This window comes from Embiotoca jacksoni, unplaced genomic scaffold (genome assembly GCF_022577435.1).
Source record: "Embiotoca jacksoni isolate LCO1_2020_lvr unplaced genomic scaffold, fEmbJac1.0.p SCAF_42, whole genome shotgun sequence".
In the NCBI taxonomy this organism is placed as follows: Eukaryota; Metazoa; Chordata; class Actinopteri; family Embiotocidae; genus Embiotoca; species Embiotoca jacksoni.
In genome coordinates, this window is record NW_027185395.1 from 900,001 (window position 1) to 920,118 (window position 20,118).

Genomic DNA, 20,118 nt, shown 5'->3' on the forward strand with positions numbered 1-20,118 from the left:
AATTTGAGAATATCAGCTGAATTAGTGAACTGACGTTATGTTTCTGCCCTGTTTGTCATCATTAAAATGAGTGTGTGCTTTTTGTGTGTTAGGTCGTCTTTATTTTTTAAGATATGCAAACTGACGGCGCCTTTGCAAGTGTGCAGATTGTTTATTATTGTTCTGCACATGTAGGTCTTTATAATCTTTGGTCATTGTTTTTATAACAAGGAAATGCACTTACAATTTAGCCTATATTGTGCATTTTATAGTCCAGGAAACTACGTGGCTCAATGGTTTAGTTTCGATGATCAATCTTGATAAGCGCTTCGTGCATCAGTGGTATTTATGTGTTTATCTGTATTTGTGATGTAACTGAAACATCACAAATTTGAATGTTTTTATGAATCAAATTGGGAGATCAGTGCCAAGATTCAGAATCTCTCCTCTAAGCTTTGGACCTGATATTGAGATTTGACTGATTATCATTGGATGGTAAAGAGTCCCACTGACCGAACAGTCTGATGACTCCGTCAGCGGCTCCGGTCACCAGCAGGTTCCCGTTGTGGTTGAAGGCGGTGCAGTTGATGGCGACCGGATCCGGTTCCAGAGAGAACTGCAGCTGAGAGGTGGACAGTCATAACACTGATCAGCTTACAGCTGCAGGAAACTCATGGGATGAAGATGATGCTGAAGATGCTGACATTAATCAGCACTATTTGTCACCAGTTACTTTGCATCCTAACATGAATACTAGCATGTCCTGTTTAGCATGTTTTCTGGAAGCAGCTGTGTGCAAAGCTTCATGCTAAAATGCATATTGCATATTCACAGCATATATGTAAAAGAACTTATGAGACTTTTCTATACAAATTAACATTTGTTTCATTCAAGCCAAACAGTCTCAGCCAATCACAGGTCATCTCTCTGTATTTCACTGAACAGAGTTTTTAAAATCTGCCTGCTGAGACATGACGGGATGAATGCTCAATGAGCAGAGCGTGTGCACCACAGACATGAAGCAGTCAAGATGGCCAACTTCCTGCTGATGCCAACTTGAATGGGAATATAGTAATTCAGTCATGTGGCTCTTCAAGACTTTCCAAATGTTATGGACCACATTTTAATGGTGAAATGAGAAGATTTATCCAGAGAAAAGTTCTGCTCTCATAGTTTACGGTTCTTTGAAGATGTCAACCCAACATGCCTAAAGGTTTTTCTGGATCCAGTGTCTCATGAGGATATCAGGTACCGGAACAATGACATGTTCGTTCACAGTGCACATGCTAATAATGTGATTTGGAGTTAAAGGGAAACTCCACCAATTTACAAAGAAGGAGTTGTAGTTCTTCCTTGTAATATTATCTGAGCTGTTACTGAACTCGCTGGTTAACTACCTGCTGTTTCACCGTCTTGGTGTCCCAAAGCAGCAGTTGACCCGACACCGGTATCGGAAGTCGAGGAGCCGACTCAACACTTCCAGAGTGACTGAGAGCTGCAGCTGAACAGACGAACGACGAGCCGCTGGGGCTGCAGGCTAAAGACAAGATCCTGAAACACAAAGAACAGTCGGACGTTCACAATGACAATATGTTAAAGTCAAGCATGTCGTGTATTCGTTTTGTAAAATGTCTTGATAACTATTGGATGGGATGCCCTGATTTAATTTTTTACAAATTACACCTTTGAGGCTGCGCTTCCTCCCAGGCAGCTTCTGTACCCTGGTAGAACTGCACCAACGCTGGGAAGAGTTTGGCACGCGGTGGAGAACTCTTTCAGGTTTAGGAACACTGCATTTAATACTCCATTATAATTAAAGGTTGTGCACTTAATATATCTCTTCATGCACAAAATGTACCGTGTGTGTGCTGTACTCAAATTCAATTCGATTTCATTTCATTTATAAAGCGCCAAATCACAACACAAGTTACTTTAAGGCACTTTACACATTAAAGTCTTTACAGCTGAACTTTACAATATTATAGAGAAACTCAACAATTCCCACATAAGCTAGGAGGAAAAACTCCTCTTTAAGGGAGCAAAACCTCCAACAGAGGGAAGAAAAACTCAGTGTAACAGGAAGAAACCTCAAACTGAACCATTTGTTGTATATTATATGAAATATACACTATAAAGTTTATTTTTTATATGTTATGTGGTTTACATTCAGCATGTAAAATGATCTTGAAAGAAAATAGTGACTAAAAGTGGCAAATAAATGCAACGCAGGAGCTGGACCTGACGGATGTGCATCAAAAGCTGTGCGCGGTTCCAGAAATGCAAGAATAAATATTGCACTCAAATTTACTTTTAAACAGCAGCTTTTCTGGTTTCCAGAAAATGTATTTATTTTTTACATACTGAAAATACTCATATAAAGGTACTGTGACATTGAGTGTTTTCCTCCCATGCTGCATGCACCTTCTTCACTGTTTCTAAATGTGTTTTCCTGTTTGTAACACAGAGGACCTCTGAGATTACAGGACAGTTACTGAAGGAGACAGAAAGGGTTACCGGGGAAAAGTTTCATCGATGTTCATCTCATAGAGATTCTTCTTGGCCTCTGTATCGTACAGCCGCACGGTGCCAACGCCGCTGCCTAGCAACAACTGACCCCATACACACACACACACACACACACACACACACACACACACACACACACACACACACACACACACACACACACACACACACACACACACAAGGTGTGTTATGTGAACATTGTTAAATGATCAAAACCAAGAAAATGACTTCATGAATATTAAACCGTCTCACAGGTTCACTGTATTTATTTATAATTCCTGTAATGGACAGTGAGTTCAGTACCGTGTTAATAATTAAATGTAATCATGGAAATAAGAAATGCTGTGAACTGAATGAAAGCTGCTGCTCATGTGCAGTTCCTATGTCTCGTCCCTACCAGTCTGTCCGGCTTGGTGGCCCACTCCAGAGACAGGAGAGGAGACTTGGACATGATGGTGGCTTTGGTCTGCATGATGGGGTTGAAGGACCACACCTGAGGAAGAGGGGGCGAGGAGGAAGGCTTTATTATCACTTTCTATTAGTTACAGGAGACTCTTCCTGTTCGATGGTCATATAACTCTGGAAAAACATGATTCACCTTGATGACTCCGTCTACATCCAAACTAGCAACCCGGCGACCGGAACAGTCGACCCTGAAATCATAAAGGACGACCGAAAGTAAAGAGAGCGAGACTCGTTTTTTAAGTTTGTGTTTATGGCTGATTCTGCTGAAGAGTGAGCGGCCGGAGGCAGACCTGCAGTGCATGATGGAGGAGTGGTGTTCTCCGTACTCCTCCTGGCTGAGTTTGATGAAAGGCTGTTCCGCCGGCAGGCCTCCCCCCTCTGCTGCGGCCCCCCAGCTCTTGCTGTTTGAGGAGTCCGGTTCGTTGGAGGTCTCTGAGGAAGGCTCGACCTCCCCCGCCTCTCCTCTCCTCTCTGGTGTCTTACGACAGCACGCAGAACAAACCAATAAGTTTCAATTGACCAGACCAGAAAATTCTTTTGTGCGTTTTCATGAAACAGAAAAGCTGACTAGTCACAACAAGACAGTACAGAAAAGAGTTAATTCAACGTATGTGGACATCTGTGATGACTCTGACAGTTTATACTCAAACACAGCAAAGACAGCTTCTTCCATTTTAGACTCTCCTTGTTCAATACTTTCCGTTACAGCGTGAATCTGTGGTTCAAAGTTTACGAGAGTTGAACTCCACACAAACTAAATGAGTACATTTTCTTTGTTAACTAATTTGTGATCAAGCTTTTACTGTTACAAAATGCTGCTTTTACATTAAAGTCAAATGAACTGACATGCAAATTCAAAATACGGACCAAAGCAAAGCTGCTCACACTGTGACCTCTAACTTTAAGGGTGTTCATGATATAGTTACAGAAATCCAAGTAGCTCATCAATATTTTATACTATTCTACTGTTAACCCAGACAAGTTTTCCTAAAAAGCTGTAGCTGACCAACAAACAAATGTTTGTTCAACATTTTGGGAAACGGGCATGTTCATGTGTTCACATGTACTATCTAGAGGCAGGAGCCAATCAGCTTAGCTTTCCCAATATAATTTCAAATGCATAAGTTTTGGTGTGTATGAAACAGGTGAAGTGGCGTTCAGGTACCTGAGGTGGTGGTTTGGAGAAAAGCTCCTTCCTCTCTTTCTCATGATCTTGGAATCTCCTGTTTCTGGGGTTCTGGTTTGTGGCCTGGTTTGCTGACTGGTTTGTCGACTGTTGGGACTGGGAGGTTGCAGGTTCACTGGTCGATGACTGGCCGGAAGCTGGTTTCACCTCTTTAGCTTGGGCTGCCTCTTTAGACTTCGCAGGCTAAAAAAAAAAAGCCAGAGAAGATTACAGCCATCAATATAAAAAAACAAAAACAGAAAAAAAAAAAAACGGTTTATCCCGTACAAGTTTCTGAGTGGACGTTTTGAAGCCTGATAGCGTGAAAGAACGAGACACCTGTCAACCAGTAGTACACATCCAATCACATCGCTCTTTGAAAGAGAAACCGAGCCTACTCCTTAAATCTGCTGCTGGAAACCAGGGAACTGAACTGATATCATTTAATGGGTGATAATTATACAATATAATTATTGAGCCGTCTCCTAGAACAACTAGACAAACCAGAGCTCGGTAGGTGGGATTATTAAAAGTCATCTTCCTGACCACACAAATGGTCACAGCTGTGGATGAAATGGACACAACTGCTGTGGTTCCTTAGTTGACCTTCAGAAAAAAAGTCTTCAATTAACATATTTCCTTCATCACTACTACTTTGTTGGAACAAAAGAAAACATACATCCAAACAGACAATGGTAATACTGAAGTGAAAACAGACTGATTGGTTATTACCAACTGGCACAAAGTCCAACCATTAGGACAACTTTTGGAGGATTTTAGCAGCTCGCACCTGATTGGTTGGTGGGTCCTTTCTACCCACTGCTGCCTGGCCTGGCGACGACCCGGAAGTGACCTGAACCGGTTTCCCCGGAGTGCGTCTGGCCTGTGGTAGGAATGTGGAGAAGAAGTTTCTGGAAGGCGTGGTGGCGGCACTCACGGCTCGCGTGCTCGACACCAAGTCCCTACGAAGGCAGAGAGAGCGAAAGTGGAGAAGCTTAACGACAATGTACCGAATAAATACAAACTAAATCCATGCGGCAATAAACTCGAGGCTGAAGAGCACGCAGGGCTCGATGACGAAGTTCAGATCGAGCATTTGTCAAAGTTGTACACGAGTTTATCTCCATGTTGTTGCATGCTGGGATGTGTTTTATTTCATGTATTTCTTCGGTGTGTGTTTTTTTTTTTAAAGAAAATCCAAATGTCATGGGGAATTTAAAAAAAACACTTGTATTTTTGACATCTCTCCTTTCTGATCAATTCTGACAGCTTGGTAACTCTTGCTGGTGTCCTGGTTAGATTGAATGGGTAAATAATAGACCTGTATAAATTCATACATTTTTTTTCCATCATTCTTGTCCACAGTAAAATTGTAAGTACCATAACCTCCCACCATGGACGTGATCCCATTGGACACTTTGGCCCCAAACAAAGTTCATCGCATCGTTGCATTCTGGAGTCAGTCAGAGACAGCTGATGGCTTCCATTTAAAACTACCATGGCTTACTAGTTTGAAGAAGCTCAAGCTGAACATGTTTGTAAGAATTGTATGTTTATTACACATGGTCACATCTTCATTTAGAAAGGAATGTAATCCAAAATGCTTGGGCCAAACTCCAACTGCTTTAAGCGCTGAAAAAATACATAAATCCAGATACAGAAATATATCCAAAGTTGGGATGCTGAGAGCAGACGTAGATACCCGGTCATTTTAGAGTTCAGGTAGATTTCTGAACTCAGAAGGCACCAAGTCCAAATCAGACTTTGTGGGAGATCCCTCACCAACTTCACCCATTTATGTGGCGCTACAGTTCTTTGCTTGAATTTCTAATCCTGGTCGTTTTAATCACTGTTCCCTAAAGACTTGAGACAGTTTCAAATGTAATGTTGTTGGTGCAGTCAGAGATCTGAACACTCAGTGGTGGAATACTACTTAAAACAATGTTTATTTTTGTAATGTCAAAATTTGAAAAAAGAGTATTGTTGACAATGCATTGCAAAATGAATAAAGAACAAAATGTCTGAAAGGAAGACTGCTTAGATATGCAAGCAACAGGGTACATGATTATCTTAATAATTAAGTTATACACCAGGTCTATTAGTAATGTAAACACTAGAGATGAACAGTAGACATAAAATAAACAAAACAGTGTGCAGCGTGCCTCTCTGAACAACTACCTCCACGCAGGGCAGCAGAGAGAAAATAGTTTTTGAGTTTGCCTCTTCATGAGACTTATACTTAGCATTAAGACTATCGAACAGCAAACGTCTACTAGATAGTTATGCAATTAACAGTAAGTCATTAGAGACTGTGACTATTTCAATAAATACTACAGCTGTTAAAGTTCAGGAGGTCCAAACACCTACCTGAACAAAGTCTCCTGAGTTTTTCCTATGAGGGAAAGCTTTGCTACAGAGAAAGTCAAGCAATGCCGGACTATCCAGTTTTCAAAGAGTTGTAAACCAAATGTGGTTTTGGAAGAATCCTTTGGAAGAAATCTGTCCATTTGTGTCCCGTCTGAAAGTACTGATGTCCAAGTAGCAGGATCTATGGCAGACATCAATTGTTTGCCATTAAAAAACAATGGAAAAAATACTCCTGATAGTTAAAGTAATAATTTCCCGATTTCAACGGGGCAAAGACGGGAATGTCAAAGCCTCCAAAAATCACGTGCAATCCTTTTCCACTTGGTACCAGATGGTGAAGTCAAAAATCATATACCGGTAACTGTTTCCAGGTACATCACAAGCCAATTGTGATGTAGAAGATGAACAAAGCTTGCACAGCGCAATGGAGCCTCCACTAAATGTTCCAAGTAGGTTACGGGACGCTGGAGGCTTGTCAGGTGGTGGCTGTCACCAAAAAGCATCGGTTGAACAAGACGGAGGAATTCTCCATCCTTCTTCCATCCTTCTTTTCTTCTGTACAAGTGAGAATGGCAGAGCACATTCCTCCTCAGATGTTGGTCCACTGCCGTGGCCATGGAAACGCTCTCATCAGGGCTTCATCCCATTGAGGACTGAGGTTGGTTGCTTCCATCAGACATAAGAGCCCACGTTGAGTACAATCACCAGGGTTGCACAGTTGCTCTTGACCTTATTGTAGAGCGTAGCGAACAGTGTTTGTTCAGTTTAGTTTGAGGTTCAGTGTCGGTCATGCTGCTATGACTCACACATTGGACACAACAGCTACTCGCCCAAAAATATCTGTTACGATGGCATCTAGTTCTGCTTTTGCCATCAAATAGACAAGTTTTCAGTTTCAAATAAGCGCAAATTATCACACAGGACTAGACCACTGCAACGGCCTTTTAAGGGGTTTTAATGAACTGCATCAACTGGTGGAAAATGTGTCTGCTAGACTTTTAACTCAAGCCAGAAAAAAAGAGAACATATCAGTCCTCTGGTGCTCCACTTGTTTTGAGATTGACAGATTACCAACCTGTTTCCAAAAGAGTTGTGACGCTGTGTAAAATGTAAATCAAAACAAAATGCTATTATTTGCAAATCATGTAAACCCATATTTAATTGAAAAAAGACCAAACGTAACATATCACAAATTGAAACTGAAAATTTGTATCGTTTTATGAAAAAGATATGCTCATTTTCAATTTGATGCCAGCAACATGTTTCAAAGAAGTTGGGACAGGGTCAACAACAACAAAAAAATTGATTAGATTAACTGGAAACAGATTTTCTCAGCAGTGAAGATGCCAATAATCTAAGAATAATGTTCCTCAACGTAAAACTACAAAGAATTAGTGGATTTCATCATCTACGGTTCATAATATCATTAAAAGATTCAGATAATCTGGAGAAATCTCTGAACACAAGGGACAAGGCTGGAAACCAATATTGGATGGTGGTGATCTTCGGGCCCTCAGGCAGCACTGCATTAAAAACACTATTCTGGAGTGGAAATCACTGCATGGGCTCAGGAACACTTGTGAAAACCATCGTCTGTGAACATAGTTCATCGCTGCGTCCACAAATGCAGGTTAAAACTCTCCAAAGAAGAAACCAGATAGAAACATGATCCAGAAACACCACCGCCTTCTCTGGACCGAGATCATTTAACACGCTGCATCCTCCAGGTTAAAGAGGAGAGGGACCATCCAGCTTGTTATCAGCTCAGTTCTAAAGCCAGCATCTGTGATGGTACAGGGATGCATTAGTGCACATGGCATGGGTAGCTTGAACATCTGGAAGGAAGCATTAATGCTGAATGATATATTCAGGTTTTGGAGCAACATATGCTGCCATCCAGACAACGTCTCTTTCAGGGAAGGTCTTGTTTATTTCAGCAGAACAACGTCCGACCACATTCTGCACGTATTCCAACAGCATGGTTCTCTAGTAGAAGAGTCCGCTGATAAACTGCAAGTGTCACCCATTGAAAACATCGGGAGCATCATGAAATGAAAAATACGACAAAGGAAACCCCAAAGTTTTGAGATGTTGAAATCCTCTATCAGGCAAGAATGGGACCACATTTCACTTTCAAAACTCCAGAAACTGGTGTCCTCAGTTCCCAAACGTTTCCAGAGTGAACATGAACCCGTCACAACTTTTTTGAAACGTGTTGCTGCCATCAAATTCAAAATTATCATCTATTTTCCAAAAAACAATAACATTTCTCAGTTTCAACATTTGTTATGTTGTCTTTGTCTTTATATGTATTAAATATGGCAAATCATTGCATTTTATTTTTATTTACCTTTTACACATCCTCAAAATGTTTTTGGAGACGTGGTTTTACTTCTGCAGCTCTTCCTGGCCAGGATTCAGATTATATTCTATCTCAGAGTTGTTGTCTCAACAACCTTTGTGCAACCTGAGGTTTTCACACAAGTCGTTCTTGTGAAAGACTTGGAACGGCTGGCGGACCGTATGTTTGCTGTCAGGACTTCCTCAGAGCGCAGTAGGACCGGGTCCAGGTCTCGGTGGGTCGGGTCTGGCTCTAATGCAGACGTGGTACATCACAGTCACCGTGGGAGAAAACTACGCGAGGATTAAACGTGTTTAGGTTGGTTCCCCTCTAATCGGTTCTCTCTTTTTTAGAAGATTTAAGTACGTCAAGTTCAGGTCGGCTTTTGACGGGTTTGTTTCAGATTGGGTCCAAAATTTAGGATCTGTGAAGTCTCTCGAATGACCTGAGGAGTCAATACTCTTCTGTCCCTTCATTTGTATTTTTTTTTTACTTTTTCTGTGAACAGCTTTACCAGTAACTCTAATATTTTTATGTTGGATATTTTTGTATATTAATGTTCCTTATTATTGATGTTAAATCTTTTTGGTCAGCCTTCTGTCAACATGTAAAAATCAATCAGGAAATTTAAAAAAAATGGATTGTGCGAACAAGAAACAACAATTCATCAGCTGAATTGTTTATTTGGTAACATCAACTGCATCACAGCATACAGTTTAAATACTGTAACAGCACAAATACTTTAGCATTAGCCATAAGTTTGTTAATCAGTTATAAATATATTATAAATATGTTTTATATGAACACAAAAGAGCTCATTTTTCTTTGATTTAAAGTGCCTGAAATAATTCTTCTAGAAGTGACTCTGGGATGAAGATACAGATACGAGGTAACTCCACAATTAAAACGCACACACACACACATACAGACACACACACACACTCACACAGCCATATACACACACACGCACACTCACACAGACTCACACACACACAGACACACACACACACACACACATACAGACAGACACACACACACACACACACACACACACACACACACACACACACAGACAGACAGAAAGACAGACACACACACACACACATACAGACACACACACACACAGACACACACACACACACACACATACAGACAGACACACACACACACACACACACACACACACACACACACACACACAGACAGACAGAAAGACAGACACACACACACACACACACACACACACAGACAGACAGACACACACACACACACACACACATACACACACACACACACACACACACACACACACACACACACACACACACAGACACACACACATACACACACACACACACACACACACACACACACACAGACAGACAGAAAGACAGACACACACACACACACACACACACACAGACAGACAGACACACACACACACACACACACATACACACACACACACACACACACACACACACACACAGACACACACACATACACACACACACACACACACACACACACACACACACACACACACACACACACACACACACACACACACCCCTGACTCTCCTGATACTGCCGTTTCTACAGAGGATGAATAATGACAACAACCTCTGTAGTATTATTGAACATCTCTGACTTCCCTCTCAGGTGTCAGAGATGAATTTCAGAACTCAAATCACATCTTTCACTCATCAACAACTTCAGCGTCTTTCATTCGGCAGGACGGCCGAGTTTTTTAAATGAAGCTAACAAAGAGTTCTGTTTGATAAAAGTGACGAGTCAGACTTCATAATGAAAGTATTAAAACCCCAGTAAAACAAATGCAGCGAGGTCAAACTGAACAACAAGCTAATGTGGTTAAGTGCTCACATCATCCAGCGATTTGTGATAAAACATCAGGATACAGTATTGAAAAAGAGCTTTTAAATGTAAGATGGCAGCCATCCGTCTTTCTCGGTGCTGATCTGGTACGCTGCTTTAAAAAGAGCTTTTTCACAGGTTCTAAAGACGCGTCGTTGCAGGAAAGTAGCTTTTCCATGGACCGCCGCATTCCTGTTTACGTGGTGCGCTGCACATTAACCTCCTAATGAGACCAGACAGATGAAGCTCAGTGACCTAAAGAATTTTCAAATGAAAGATGTGGAAGGAAGCTGCAGCTGTTCCTGAACCTGAATTTTTCCACTGCTGCTCCTGAACAGAAGAATCAGTGTGTTTATTGAGTGTTTTAAACAGAGGACACAAAAACACACTGATTTCTGGGTAAAATGATTAAATCTGCAGATATTTTGGAGGGTGATGAGGTCACATGATGAGGTCATTTCCAGAACGGCAGCGTGTAATTTGAGACAACAGGACTCTGTCAAAATTCAAGTACTACACAGGTAAGAGTCCTGACATCTCCGGGCCTGATTTACTAAGATTTCAAATAAAGGTACTTAATTGCGTGTTTTTTCCAAAAGTTTGCCAAAAATATTTTGCACCTGTTTTGTGGGTGATTTACTGAGTAATTGCGTCACTGATATCAGGTGCAAATCGCTGTATTTAAACAAGGGTTTGCGTGTTAAAGTGATTCCAGATATTAAAAAACAGAACGACCATAAAAGGAAAAGGAAATCTGATCCCATTGAAATTAAGAAATATAAAAATAACAAGAACAAAACACTTTATAGGAGATTATCAGCAAGGAAGTCTACTAAATACAGTTGTACTAAAATACACAACAATCACTTCTCCTGTTTCTACTTCCAGGTTCAGTAAATATCGTTGCAGGTGATAAATTGTTCTATTTGCATGTTTCCTCTCAGTATTTAACTCCTTCAGGTAGAAACATCCAATATTACATAAGCTGGAGGAAAACACACAGAATGGACAACGTGTGTTAAACTGCAGGTTAGAAAGACTCAATCCTCGCTGCACGTCGTCAGTACATCTGATGGAAAAAATGTCTGCAGGTTATGTGAAGTTTGCACGTGATTTTACACACGCAAACCTTCAGTAAATCAGGATGTAAGAACAGTATTTAATAGTGGACTAAGGGAAGTTTGTCATTTGGAAACAGCAACTGTGTGAGCATGTGCTAAAAACATGGTGGCCGGTGCAGCCCCACCTGAAGTATCTAGCGGATGAATCCCGAGGCCACCAACACGGAGCGCGCAGCACAAGACACTTGTTTTTCTCTGTCATATGAATGCAGCTTAACGCATCAGAAAAATAACTTTTCATTTTCATGTCAAGCATGGCAGCCATCTTGGGTCAGAGGAAATCAACCATGTTAGAAATGCATCGCCTCCCGGGCCGGTAAATAACTTTAAAAACATCATGTTGTCCACTTGCTTTTAAAATCTACCCAAAGGACTTAAAAAAGAAAAAAAAGAAAACGGACAGAATGGCAGCCATCTTTGTTGCAGTCAGTAAAGACAGTGATGTTAGTGTCTCACAGCTCAGTGTCTCCCAGTCGGTCCATGTTCTGGACGTACGCCGGCAGCCTGTGGTGGACCATCTCGTCCCCCTCCCTCTGGTCCCGGCTCTCCGTCTGCAGCGCGAACAGCTGGACGAGACCAGATGTGACACTCCAGGTCAGAGACAAGCAAACACGTCCGTCTACGCCAACATCTTTACCCAAAACATCAGCATGGAAGAAAACCAGCCTGTGATCGACGTCAGCACGCGACTGTTCAACATAATGATGAAACTTTTCACTCAACTATGGAACTTTTTCAACTTTAAACTTTTTCTTGATATACAGTATAGAGATATTACAGGGAGCTCATGAAGCTAATCCTGGTAAGATTTCAATGACAACTTCATACAACTTATAGTCACCACTAAATAGGCCAATTCAAATGTTATAAGAGGAAGAAAAGTACTCGAAGTGGTGAAAGTTTTGAAACCATTTCAAGGAACAGACAAACACAAACCTGCTTCTAACTTTTTAAATAGTTTTTTTTCTAAAAAAGAGAAATGAATAATAGCATAAAAAGATAATAATGCTGGGAGGCCGTTTTATGGTCATATTTGAGCGTTAACGTCATGATGGGATGGAGGTCACTTCTAATCTCTGGACACATGCTGCAAGATAAATCATGGAATTTATTAAACTGATGATTGAAAAGATATTTGAATCCAAATTATGAAAAATAAAATATGGAGTGAAATGATTTCACATTTTGAAATGAATAATAGAACGTTTTAAATGAAGACACTTGTTTTAAAAGCAATTATGATGATCAGAAGGTTCCAGACAGCTCGTTGCACCACCGTGATGTTTATGCAGCAGGAACCGGACGCCTCCATGAATTCATAAATATTACAAGTTAGGTTGTTTGATCAAAATGAGCAGCTGAATTACACGGTTTTGTGAGCGCGGGTTCGTGCACCTTTGCAATTTCAACACGGACCTGAAACCTGAGCAGGGAGCGCACATCCAACTGTTAAATGTTCGGGGTAACTGGGAGCTCCATCCGGTGGGTGGAGGTCAGCTTTCTGTTTAACGCACTCTGAACAGGCGTGTTGTCGCGTTGCAGAGCAGAAGTACCGTCGCTCCACAGTTCAGGTTGAACTCGCCGTTCAGTCGGACCCTGAAGGAAGAATTCTCCGGGTTGTGCTCGTGACCTTCTTCAGTCTTGGACAGTTGACGTTATGCTTCTCTTGAAGTGTCACTCAGAACATTCGTTCGACTCGTTGCTTTATTGCTTTATTTATCTCCGTTGCTGATTTACTGACTTTGACACATTTTATTGGAGATCTTTGCTCAAATCTACGGTGAAGATTGCCAACGCTGACGTAGCAGCGGTCCCAGAAACACGTGGAAGACGGCGCTGATGTTGGAACACTTCATGATGAAGGTTACAGCTTCCTGCTGCTCCGTCACCGTGCTGCACACTGTTCACGCGCAACAGGAGCAGTCTCTGGACTTTCTGATTTCCCCTCGTATTTAAACTAAATGATGAGACAATTCAAATAATAATAGAATAGAATAAAAAATCAATGATGGTGTCAATGCTAGGTTAACGAAAGGACTTTTTAAAACTGAACGATGGGACTTTTTGGTCCGAATATAGTGACCACTGACAAAACACTGTAAAATACAGAGCGGACTGTTCAAGCTCATCCTGAGGATATTTCAATGACGTGACCGTGTAAATAAATCGGTGTGATTCACCGGTATTTATTTAAATAATGATTTCCATAACTAGGACTATTTAAATAATAAACAGGTGTATTCTCACCAGCTGGCGGAGCTGTTCGTTCTCTTCAGTCAGGCTGGTCATCTTCTGGACTTCAGCATCGAAGCTCAGCAGGACCGGCTGCGGTGGAAAAGAGTTAAGGACTGGAAACCAGCAAGTTCAGACAGCGGAGCAGCGTCACGTGACAGCATCGCTAATATTAACACCACCTGGATCCAAACCGGGCGTTAAAGTTTCAGGCTGTGGCTTCAGGTGAAGGATATGCATACACTGGAAGAGGACTGACAGGAAGTTGTGCAGTGAAACCATGAAGGTGTCGGACCACTGGCGCGAGAAGTACGGCGAGAAGGCGGGGTTCTGATCGGGGGTGGAGATAAACGGCAGGATGAACCAATCGCGCCACTCGGCCTGACCCTGCAGCTCCAACGCCTGCTTCTGGAAAAACTCCTGAGTCCTCTCAGAGTTTCCTTTCTGGGGAGGAGACAGAGCAGACGGGTGGTGTACGGTACTCAGAAACAGACGGGTGGTGTACGGTACTCAGAAACAGACGGGTGGTGTACGGTACTCAGAAACAGACGGGTGGTGTACGGTACTCAGAAACAGACGGGTGGTGTACGGTACTCAGAAACAGACGGGTGGTGTACGGTACTCAGAAACAGACGGGTGGTGTACGGTACTCAGAAACAGACGGGTGGTGTGCGGTATTTAGAAACAGACGGGTGGTGTACGGTACTCAGAAACAGACGGGTGGTGTGCGGTATTTAGAAACAGACGGGTGGTGTACGGTACTCAGAAACAGACGGGTGGTGTACGGTACTCAGAAACAGACGGGTGGTGTACGGTACTCAGAAACAGACGGGTGGTGTACGGTACTCAGAAACAGACGGGTGGTGTGCGGTATTTAGAAACAGACGGGTGGTGTACGGTATTTAGAAACAGACGGGTGGTGTACGGTATTCAGAAACAGACGGGTGGTGTACGGTACTCAGAAACAGACGGGTGGTGTATGGTACTCAGAGACAGACGGGTGGTGTACGGTACTTAGAAACAGACGGGTGGTGTACGGTACTCAGAAACAGACGGGTGGTGTACGGTACTCAGAAACAGACGGGTGGTGTACGGTACTCAGAAACAGACGGGTGGTGTGCGGTATTTAGAAACAGACGGGTGGTGTACGGTACTCAGAAACAGACGGGTGGTGTACGGTACTCAGAAACAGACGGGTGGTGTGCGGTATTTAGAAACAGACGGGTGGTGTGCGGTATTTAGAAACAGACGGGTGGTGTACGGTATTCAGAAACAGACGGGTGGTGTACGGTACTCAGAAACAGACGGGTGGTGTATGGTACTCAGAAACAGACGGGTGGTGTATGGTACTCAGAGACAGACGGGTGGTGTACGGTACTCAGAAACAGACGGGTGGTGTACGGTACTCAGAAACAGACGGGTGGTGTGCGGTATTTAGAAACAGACGGGTGGTGTACGGTACTCAGAAACAGATGGGTGGTGTACGGTACTCAGAAACAGACGGGTGGTGTGCGGTATTTAGAAACAGACGGGTGGTGTACGGTATTTAGAAACAGACGGGTGGTGTACGGTATTCAGAAACAGACGGGTGGTGTACGGTACTCAGAAACAGACGGGTGGTGTATGGTACTCAGAGACAGACGGGTGGTGTACGGTACTTAGAAACAGACGGGTGGTGTACGGTATTTAGAAACAGACGGGTGGTGTACGGTATTCAGAAACAGACGGGTGGTGTACGGTACTCAGAGACAGACGGGTGGTGTACGGTACTCAGAAACAGACGGGTGGTGTACGGTACTCAGAGACAGACGGGTGGTGTACGGTACTTAGAAACAGACGGGTGGTGTACGGTACTTAGAAACAGACGGGTGGTGTACGGTACTCAGAGACAGACGGGTGGTGTACAGTACTCAGAGACAGACGGGTGGTGTACAGTATTCAGAAACAGACGGGTGGTGTACAGTATTCAGAAACAGACGGGTGGTGTACGGTACTCAGACAGACGGGTGGTGTACGGTACTCAGACAGACGGGCGGTGTACGGTACTCTGTACCTGGATGGTGTTGATGACGTAGTATCTGTACAGGCTGGTTCTCAGCTTGTTCACCGTGGACCTGTAGACGTCCTCCAGCCTACAGAACAGGCGCCGGTCCAGGTAGAGCCAGTACTCCTTCAGACCGAACAGGTCAAAGTTCAGAACGAACAGCTGCAGCTGATCGATGATCTTATCCACCTGCAGACGTGAAACAGGAAGTCGTCCCGTTTAGAACTCGTTCACGGCTCAGACGTCCTTCATTCGCTAGAAGAGAAAAAGCGTTGAACACATCTGAGGTGAAACCAGCCGGTCGGTGTTTCCGTACCCTGAAGCCTTTCTCCTTGTCGGACTTGATCTCTCCGTCCAGGTGTTTCAGAGTGCCGGTGAAGCCGCGGTAGATCAGGTACTCTCTCACGTGCTCATCTGTTCTCTCCACCGCAGACCCCATGCTGACCTCTGACCTCTGACCTCGCAGGCTGCAATGAAACACAGCATTGAATGTGGCCACAGGAAGATTTTCAAAATAAAAGACAACATTAACAATATTGATGAACCACAGGGGTGACATGTTTCTGACATTTATATCATGAAACGTTCACAACTACTTATATTACGAGCTCCCTTTCAATGAGATGCAGATTGCTGCTTATTAATACTCCTGAATATAATATTTGTCAAACTAATAAACATTCACTGACTTTATAGAGCGTTAAACAGAGCTTCTGTCCATCGCATTATACATCTCTGCTCTATAATGTAATAATAAATAATAATCAATAATGTAGTGAAACTATTGTGGTTTTAGTGCCCCAACAGTCGCTGCTGAACACACAGTGAACACACAGTGAATACACAGTGAACATACAGTGAACATACAGTGAACACACAGTGAACACACAGTGAACATACAGTGAACACACAGTGAACACACAGTGAATACACAGTGAATACACAGTGAACATACAGTGAACACACAGTGAACACACAGTGAATACACAGTGAACACACAGTGAACACACAGTGAACATACAGTGAACACACAGTGAACATACAGTGAACACACAGTGAACACACAGTGAATACACAGTGAACACACAGTGAACACACAGTGAATACACAGTGAATACACAGTGAACACACAGTGAACACACAGTGAATACACAGTGAACATACAGTGAACATACAGTGAACACACAGTGAACACACAGTGAACATACAGTGAACACACAGTGAACACACAGTGAATACACAGTGAATACACAGTGAACATACAGTGAACACACAGTGAACACACAGTGAATACACAGTGAACACACAGTGAACACACAGTGAACATACAGTGAACACACAGTGAACATACAGTGAACACACAGTGAACACACAGTGAATACACAGTGAACACACAGTGAACACACAGTGAATACACAGTGAATACACAGTGAACATACAGTGAACAAACAGTGAACACAGTGAACACACAGTGAACACACAGTGAATACACAGTGAACATACAGTGAACATACAGTGAACACACAGTGAACACACAGTGAACACACAGTGAACACTCAGTGAATACACAGTGAACATACAGTGAACATACAGTGAACACACAGTGAATACACAGTGAATACACAGTGAATACACAGTGAACACACAGTGAATACACAGTGAACATACAGTGAACAAACAGTGAACACACAGTGAACATACAGTGAACACACAGTGAACACACAGTGAACACACAGTGAATACACAGTGAACATACAGTGAACAAACAGTGAACACAGTGAACACACAGTGAACACACAGTGAATACACAGTGAACATACAGTGAACACACAGTGAACACACAGTGAACACACAGTGAATACACAGTGAACATACAGTGAACATACAGTGAACACACAGTGAATACACAGTGAATACACAGTGAATACACAGTGAACACACAGTGAACATACAGTGAACAAACAGTGAACAAACAGTGAACATACAGTGAACACACAGTGAACACACAGTGAATACACAGTGAACACACAGTGAACACACAGTGAATACACAGTGAATACACAGTGAACATACAGTGAACAAACACTGAACACAGTGAACACACAGTGAACACACAGTGAATACACAGTGAACATACAGTGAACATACAGTGAACACACAGTGAACACACAGTGAACACACAGTGAATACACAGTGAACATACAGTGAACATACAGTGAACACACAGTGAATACACAGTGAATACACAGGGAATACACAGTGAACACACAGTGAATACACAGTGAACATACAGTGAACACACAGTGAACACACAGTGAATACACAGTGAATACACAGTGAACACACAGTGAATACACAGTGAACATACAGTGAACAAACAGTGAACACACAGTGAACATACAGTGAATACACAGTGAATACACAGTGAACATACAGTGAATACACAGTGAATATACAGTGAATACACAGTGAATACAGTGAACACACAGTGAATACACAGTGAACACACAGTGAACACACAGTGAATATACAGTGAATACACAGTGAACACACAGTGAACACACAGTGAATACAGTGAACACACAGTGAATACACAGTGAACACACAGTGAACACACAGTGAATACACAGTGAATACACAGTGAACATACAGTGAACACACAGTGAATACACAGTGAACACACAGTGAATACACAGTGAATACACAGTGAACACAGTGAATACACAGTGAATACACAGTGAACACACAGTGAATACACAGTGAATACACAGTGAATACACAGTGAACACACAGTGAACATACAGTGAATACACAGTGAATACACAGTGAATACACAGTGAACACACAGTGAATACACAGTGAATACACAGTAAATACACAGTGAACATACAGTGAATACACAGTGAATACACAGTGAACATACAGCGATGGAGGAAATATTTAAACCTCATTACGTTTTGAACACTTTACCATTTTACAGTTTAAAAGGATAGAAACTGCGGTTTGGGTAAAAAGACCAAGGAAGTGTGCAGAGATCAATCAGGCCTTTATGGAGTTTAACAGAGGAAGAAAAAAAATCAAAGGACTCCGAGTACATTAAGAAAAACATTCTGCGGTATTGTACTGAAGTACTCTGTATATTAGTACACGTAGCAGTACTCTGTTAAAAAGTCATTTCATCTATCGAAGATCAGCATGCTGCTAAAACTGAGCTCGTTATGTTCAGAGGACAGCACTCCTTCTGTAACAAGCTCCTGTGGATTAAAGTTAACCTGAGATGTGGTTGTTTTCAGAGACGAGCCTGGTGAAAGAAGTGTTGTCTTTCTGAACTCCGTTAAAGAAACGTGAAACTGGACATCACGGAGGAAACACCCACCTGCTGATGTGCTGCGTTGTTGTCTCTCAGGAACTGAAGCTTAGTTGCTTTTGTGTCCACAACAAACACGGTCAGGTTTATTTGTATAATTTGACGAATTATAAAACATTTGTTTTATTACATCTTCCGGATTAACGAGCAGTTGGTGTTTATAAAATACATTTTTAAATCATTGCTTAATGTTTCCATACCTGCGCGAATCACCGAGAAAATAAACCTTCAGCAGAAATGAAGCTTCTTCAGATCGCAGGACGTCCCGGAGCAGCCCGCCGTCCTCCGGTCATCTCGGGAGGCCGATCAAACGTTTCAAACAGCCCAGAAAGCCTCTTCCTGTTGTCTTTTCCTCCTGACAGTCATGTGACGAGCCCATGTGACGTCACCAAGTAGCCGGAAAGAGAGCTCCCCCTACCGGTCAGTTCATACATTTATTGTAGACTTCAAAATGGCATTTATTGCAAATGTTGAGGTTTCAATTGAGAATTTTTTTAAATTCCTAACATGTTTTTTATATATATATATATATATATATATATATATATATATATATATATATATATATTAACTCCTTCAAATTAGCTCACATGCAGGCTAAACAAAAAAAAACAACATAATTAAATACGATAGCTT

General features: G+C 42.2%; 1 protein-coding gene across 2 annotated transcripts in view; it reads right to left on the reverse strand.

Annotated features, from left to right (window-relative positions):
* Positions 1-19,829, reverse strand: part of wdr91 (WD repeat domain 91) — a 25,839-nt gene extending 6,010 nt beyond the window's left edge. Inside the window, exons 1-15 of one of the 2 annotated variants that reach the window (XM_069169076.1) lie at positions 19,683-19,829; positions 19,492-19,538; positions 16,432-16,582; positions 16,125-16,304; positions 14,308-14,515; positions 14,087-14,169; positions 12,296-12,405; positions 4,926-5,097; positions 4,136-4,339; positions 3,261-3,448; positions 3,104-3,158; positions 2,903-2,998; positions 2,494-2,588; positions 1,377-1,530; positions 493-601 (exon numbers count right to left, since the gene is read on the reverse strand). In XM_069169076.1, coding sequence (XP_069025177.1) covers positions 493-601; positions 1,377-1,530; positions 2,494-2,588; positions 2,903-2,998; positions 3,104-3,158; positions 3,261-3,448; positions 4,136-4,339; positions 4,926-5,097; positions 12,296-12,405; positions 14,087-14,169; positions 14,308-14,515; positions 16,125-16,304; positions 16,432-16,554 — 1,777 coding nt within the window. In that variant the 5' untranslated portion in view covers positions 16,555-16,582; positions 19,492-19,538; positions 19,683-19,829. The remainder of the gene's footprint in view (positions 1-492; positions 602-1,376; positions 1,531-2,493; positions 2,589-2,902; positions 2,999-3,103; positions 3,159-3,260; positions 3,449-4,135; positions 4,340-4,925; positions 5,098-12,295; positions 12,406-14,086; positions 14,170-14,307; positions 14,516-16,124; positions 16,305-16,431; positions 16,583-19,491; positions 19,539-19,682) is intronic. The other variant, XM_069169075.1, reaches the window with a different exon arrangement.
* Positions 19,830-20,118: the final 289 nt, after the last annotated feature.